Below are 6,000 nucleotides of genomic sequence, written 5' to 3' on the forward strand. Positions count from 1 at the left end.
TCAGTAGCCTTTGCAATACTGCCCCTGAAGTCATTTTTATCTAACGGGGCCCTAGCATGTATATTTCAAGTATACTGAGTATATTTCAAACTTAAATCTCAGAGCATTCCCATACAACATTGATTTGCCCACAGTTATCACACCTAAAGCATGCCTTACAATAGAAATAAAGCCTGGGTGTGAGTTACTAACTGAAAAATAAAATCGCTTTCTAAAATGCTAAATGTAAAGATTTATTAATTCAGAGGTTTTACTGAATTCAAGGCAAAATAATCAAATATAGAGCCCTAACTAACCTCAGTTGACTTAGGAAATTTGGTACAAAAGTTCAACTAAAACCCTCTTGCAATATTCCCCCCTTCCCCACTAAGTTAATAGCATTAACTTTTTACTTAACCTTTGAACTCTACCTAAATCTTTAGCAAATGCCCATTTCTTGTCTAGAAGTTATTAATAAGCCCTATGTTAGTGGTTTTATCTTACTTCTTTGACATGTACTGGAATGTCAGTAGAACATTTTTGTTGCAAAAAAAAAATTCCTAAGACTTTGAAAGCTGGCACACATTACGCATGGTTTCATAACTGCAGATTATATTAAGGAAAGCTTTAAAAAATAGACAATTAGTGCTTAAGAAAAAAATGCACCACAGCTCAAGTGGTCTGAGAGGTTTTTATGTGGTGTTAGTATGTGGATTACCACAGCTTCTACATTTACATAATAATGCATACACCATGTCAGGCCAAAATCTAACTAGACCAGTGTCTGGAAGGTCAACCACCACCACACACCAAGAGAACTGGCCAAGAAAAAGCATATGGGTTTGGACAACTCAAGTACCAAACTGGGGCTTGGATTAGGCTCTTCAGTCATCTTTGTTAAAACAAATACTCATCAGTAACTCTATATTCCAACAAACTCCTTCTACACATAAAATAAATTTGGTTGCCATTTTGTATGCTGTCTGAAAGAGTGCAAGAAATAACTCTTCCATGAAAAACACAAAATGAAAATGGCAATTAGAAACAGTCACTGAGTATACTGGGCTGCACTGGATAGCCAGGATGCCCACTGCATCTTCTGTCTCCACCAGCCCATCACAAAGTCACTGCAGTTGACTCAAACAGAATTCTGCTGCGATTGGAGCCTAAATCCAAGAATGGGAAGCTCTGCTTTCAGGCACGTGGAACAGCTGTGAGCATGCACTCGTGAGTATCCTTTGCAAAGGCCCTGTGAGAGGGCCAAAACCTGTACTTGTTCTGACTCTTCCTACTCCACTTAACATCTCATTAGTAGTGACAGCTTCTGCTGCAGGTATACAAAAAAAAAAACAACTTAAAAAAATATCTTCAAAAACCCCCCACAAATCTTCACACTCGTGTGAAGAGACCTAGAGTTGGATCAACACTGGGAGAAGAATTCAGACTAAATATACAGTATTTATCCAGTGTATTCTTTAGCTTCCAACAAATCGCAATGCCGATTTTTAGGAGCTCAGAACTAAACCTCTTACATTTCTTTCATGATTCAGAATAAGGATTCTCTCATCAGGCACCTTTAAATTCACTTTCAATGAGGCACAAGAACCTCCATCCAGAAGTGATTTATAAACTCTATTGATCCTAACTTGTTTAACTGAACTGGAATCCCCTAAGAAATATTGCATTTCTATTTTAAAAAGCATATGTGTATACCACTTATATTTACTGATTAGTAACAGAGAAAAAATGGGTTTGTACTCTGTTTAAACACTTATGACACTTAACTGTCATAAGAAAAGGAAGAACCACCTATTGTTTACTCATCCTTCCAATATTTAGCTTGAACTAGACAACTTGGTGATTCATAACCTTACACAGGAAACAGACAGCTTTGAGCGACTCTTGTTTATCTTTCTGTCACATTCTTGAAACTACTGAAACTTTAAAGTGTAAAGATACACTTGAAGTATGCTTCACTCTGGAAATTGAACAATTTAAAAACGCAAATTATTTTGGCTTTTTTTTGTTTTCTTTTTTAAGCAGTATAGTCCTGTACTAACAAAAATTAATTCTGCTAAGTTTTAGGTGAAAAATACCATCTCATACAAGTGAGGAGACAAATGGAAAAGAGCCAGTGAGAGGATCCACATCATGTTACTGTTGTGCCCTGCAAGACACTGATATTTCCTATGAATTAGAGGGAGTGGTAGCAGTGTCTGCTGTCACCTGTCAAGATGTAGCCCAGTGTAGGCAGCATCAAAGTCGCTTACAAGGCTGCCTGTCAGACAGGAAGAGGGATCTGTGCAATTGCATCAGTTATTCACACCTAAAGAATCCCCATAACATTTGCTGCTAGCTTTACAAGTGAAATGAGGAAATCGCTAAGGGAGGGAAATGCTGACAGTGTCTACTGCAGTCCCACAAATTACACATCTACCACAAATTCAAGAATAGTGCACCGACTATGTTTTATACTTTACACACCACTCAGAGCAGCTTATCACACCCTCATATCAATTACACCAGGTGCAAATCTGATATTTTAACTGGTTCTAGAAACAGGAATATTTTCGCTATTATCAAGATGATATTTTTTGTTCAAAAAAACCAATTTTCTAAAAATTGTCAGGAACTGTTGTTTAAGAGGCAATCATCTAAGCTCACTACAGCCTGCTTTATTATCACATTCTCAAAATTGCAGTGAAACTCTCTGTGCCGAAAATGCAGTTTGGACACAAATGAATAGACCATTGTGTCTAGACCACTTCTCAAGCTGGGTTTTTGGAACAAATACTAATCCCATTTGGTTTCCTGACAGCAAACGAATCAGGTTCCTCAAAGAATTTAGATGATAACGTTTTCTTCTGAAAACACAAGGAGGGCCAATACCCTAACCACTGGGGTTTTCGTGGGTTTTAGCCACTGGGCTTCTTGTGCTTCCTCTACTCCAATTTGTCTTTAAATGTCTGTTGAACAGCGGCAGTCCTTCAACAGCACCAGCACAAGGCAACTCAGCTTCAAACCTGTCACTCAGGGCACTCTAAAGAGGAGAGGCAACTGCAGAAACCTGAAATGTGGGAAGAAGGGTCTAACCTGTCTGTACTTTGTAGGCTGAAGATGTTTGTTAGAATAAGGTACAGCAACTAAACTCGAGAATAAACCTTCTGGCTGTCATCTCAGAAAGGAAGGCAGTGCTTAGACCTGAACAGGCAGGATCTCAGCCTCTGTAAATATTCCTCATGGGCTAGCCCAAGTATTTCATGGAGCCCTCTCAGGCCAAGTGGCTCTGGCCAGCACATATGGCTTCCACCACACACAGGAAAGCACCCTGCACACAAAGCCATTTTACCAGCACAGGACTCTGGTATGCTGTGGACACCCAGCTGTGGACAGAGTGCTCATTTGAGTTGGGGCTTTCCTCACCACAGCCAGCTCCACGCTTTCCAATTAAGTTATGTATACATTACTGTACATGAGCAACTGAGAGCTTAGGGCAGTTGCCAAAATATTGTCTAGTTGCTTAAGGAAGACTAATTGAATGATTTCTCTCTACTGTTCTTATTCAATTTTGAGACACTTTTTTATTTTACACTCCAAGTTAAAATGATTTATACTGACACTTCAAGTCACAGATTTTGAATAATCCTCTAAGATCACAATTTGCAGTAACTGAATGTTAACTGGTCAAAGAATAATAGTTACAGACAAGTGACATTTGATACGGCATTTTCTACCAGAGACAAAACCAGAAAATAGTGGTTTTTATCTACAGAAATGAGTTAATTCTAGTTTGAAAAACTTAACCATATCCAGGCAGCTACACTGTTCAAACCACCAGCCAAAACCCGATCAGTTTCATGGAAACATCCTGACAGCATGGTTTCCTGGCTTCAGAAGTTTACCATACCGTAGGTGCTGTGCACTTCTGAGAACACAGTGCCAGAGTCCTGTATTAGTGGTTTATTTGAAAAATTGGTATAGCAAATCTTCCTACTAAATATTTAGGTGACTACACCACTGTGTCTTACGTTAAATGGAAAAAAATACACAATAGAATAACAACAAAAATACTAACATGCTTGAACATGGTTATTCAAGGCAAAAAACATGACTCCCACATAAAACACATTATAGCTAACTATTTATATACACTACGTATATACTCAGCAAATAAACGCAAAATTAACGATTTTAAAAATCACGTTTTAAGAGGCAAAAGGCACAGAAGTGGCAAGCAGTGCTGTCAGCACACAACTAAGTCAGGTAATTCCTGAGCACACTTCTTTTGACAGAGCCATTTCCAGCACAGCCGCGCACAGGCACGCCGTGGTTACGGCCAGGTACGCGATTCGCAGCCGCTCAGCTTGCGGCGCGCCAGCAACACCTGGGACCGCGTCCTCCGCACGGCAGCCGGGGCCGCGCCGGGCTCGGCACCGCCGAACACAGGAGCCAGGCCCGGCCCAGGAACCGGGCAGTGCAACAGGAGTCACCCGCGCTGCCACCGCCTCTATCCCTTATTCCCCTCCGCGGAGAATGGAGAGGACCGGCGTCTCCAAGCGGCTGATGGGGAAGCCAAGGGAGAGGCTGGAGAAGGGCAGTGCACAGCTCTGTGCCACAAAGGCGAGCGCCGCCGGCTCAAAGGCGAAAGCTCCCGGCGCCGGGCAGCCGCCCCCGCAGCTCCCCCGCCCCGCCACTCACTCTTGGTCGCGGCGATCAGGTTCTTGCCATCCTTCAGCAACTCCTTGATGAACTTATTGGTCTTCTCCAGCTCGGCCTCGTGGGCTCTCACCCGCTCCCTGAACCAGGGGCTGTCCAGGTAGCAGTCGCTGAACTCCAGGGGCTGCAGCCCCATGGCTGCTGCTGCTGCTGCCGCCGCCGCGCCGGGGCTCGGCTCCCCGCGAACCGCAGCAGCACCGCCGCCCTCCGCAGCCGCGGCCACAAAGCCGGAGCAGCAGCTCCCCCCGCGCAGGGCTGGGCGCGGGCACAGCCGAGCTCGGCGGAGCCGCCCTCCCGGCAGCGCCGCCGGGACACGCCCGACCGGGGCGGGCAGAGCCCGCGGCCCGCCCCTTCCGAGCTGCCCGCGGCGGCGGCGGCCCCTGCCCGGTGTCCGGGCAAGGCGGCTGAGCTGAGGCACTGCGGGCGTCCCCGAGCGGAGAACGGGGGCAGGTACCGCTCCAGAGAGAGCCCTCTGCTCCGCAGGGACACCTCGGCGAGTTCGAGATGGACAGTCACCGACCGCGCCAGGGCAGCAGTCCGCTCCCGGGACGGCACAGCCCTGGCTCTGTGTGTAGCCTGGGGAACGGGAGAGCAGCGCTGTGCAAAGGGCCAGGGGGGTCCTGCTCGATGGAAAGCTGAATGTGAGTCAGCAGTGCCCTGGCAGCCAGGAGGGCCAGCCCTGTCCTGGGGGGCATCAGGCACAGCATGGCCAGCTGGGCAAGGGAGGGGATTGTCCTGCTCTGCTCTGCTCTGGGGCGGCCTCACCTCCAGTGCTGGGGGCAGTTTGGGGTGCCACAGTATAAAAAAGACATTAAACTATTAGAGAGCATCCAAAGGAGAGCTACGAGGATGGTGAAGGCCTTAAGGGGAAGCCATATGAGGAGCAGCTGAAATCACTTGGTTTGTTCAGCCTGGAGAGGACTGATGAGACACCTCATTGTGGTTACAACTTGTTTGTGAGGGGAAGAGGAGGTGCAGGCACTGATCTCTGTGGTACCCAACGACAGCATGAAGCTGAGTCATAGGCGGTTTACTTTGTGTATCAGGAAAAGGTTTTTCACCCAGAGGGTGGTTGGGTACTTGAACAGGCATCCCAGGGAAGTGGTCACAGCCTCAAGCCTGACAGAGCTCAAGAAGCATTTGGACAGTGCTCTCAGGCACATGGTGGGATTCTTGAGCTGTCCTGTGTTGGGCCAGCGTTGGACTCAATGATTCTGATGGGTCCCTTCCCACTCAGCATATTCTATGGTTCTATGATTGTACCAGCCAGTGGGGCCCCCTAAACCTCTGTGAGCTTTAGGAAGG

General features: G+C 46.1%; 1 protein-coding gene across 2 annotated transcripts in view; it reads right to left on the minus strand.

Moving 5' to 3' along the window:
* The window catches only part of ARHGAP10 (Rho GTPase activating protein 10), a 138,567-nt gene extending 133,560 nt beyond the window's left edge, over positions 1-5,007 (minus strand). The window contains exon 1 of one of the 2 annotated variants that reach the window (XM_064416692.1): positions 4,678-5,007. In XM_064416692.1, the coding sequence (XP_064272762.1) occupies positions 4,678-4,831 (154 nt within the window). In that variant the 5' untranslated portion in view covers positions 4,832-5,007. The remainder of the gene's footprint in view (positions 1-4,677) is intronic. The other variant, XM_064416691.1, reaches the window with a different exon arrangement.
* Between the last annotated feature and the right edge of the window lie 993 nt (positions 5,008-6,000).

This window comes from Passer domesticus, chromosome 4 (assembly GCF_036417665.1).
Source record: "Passer domesticus isolate bPasDom1 chromosome 4, bPasDom1.hap1, whole genome shotgun sequence".
In the NCBI taxonomy this organism is placed as follows: Eukaryota; Metazoa; Chordata; class Aves; order Passeriformes; family Passeridae; genus Passer; species Passer domesticus.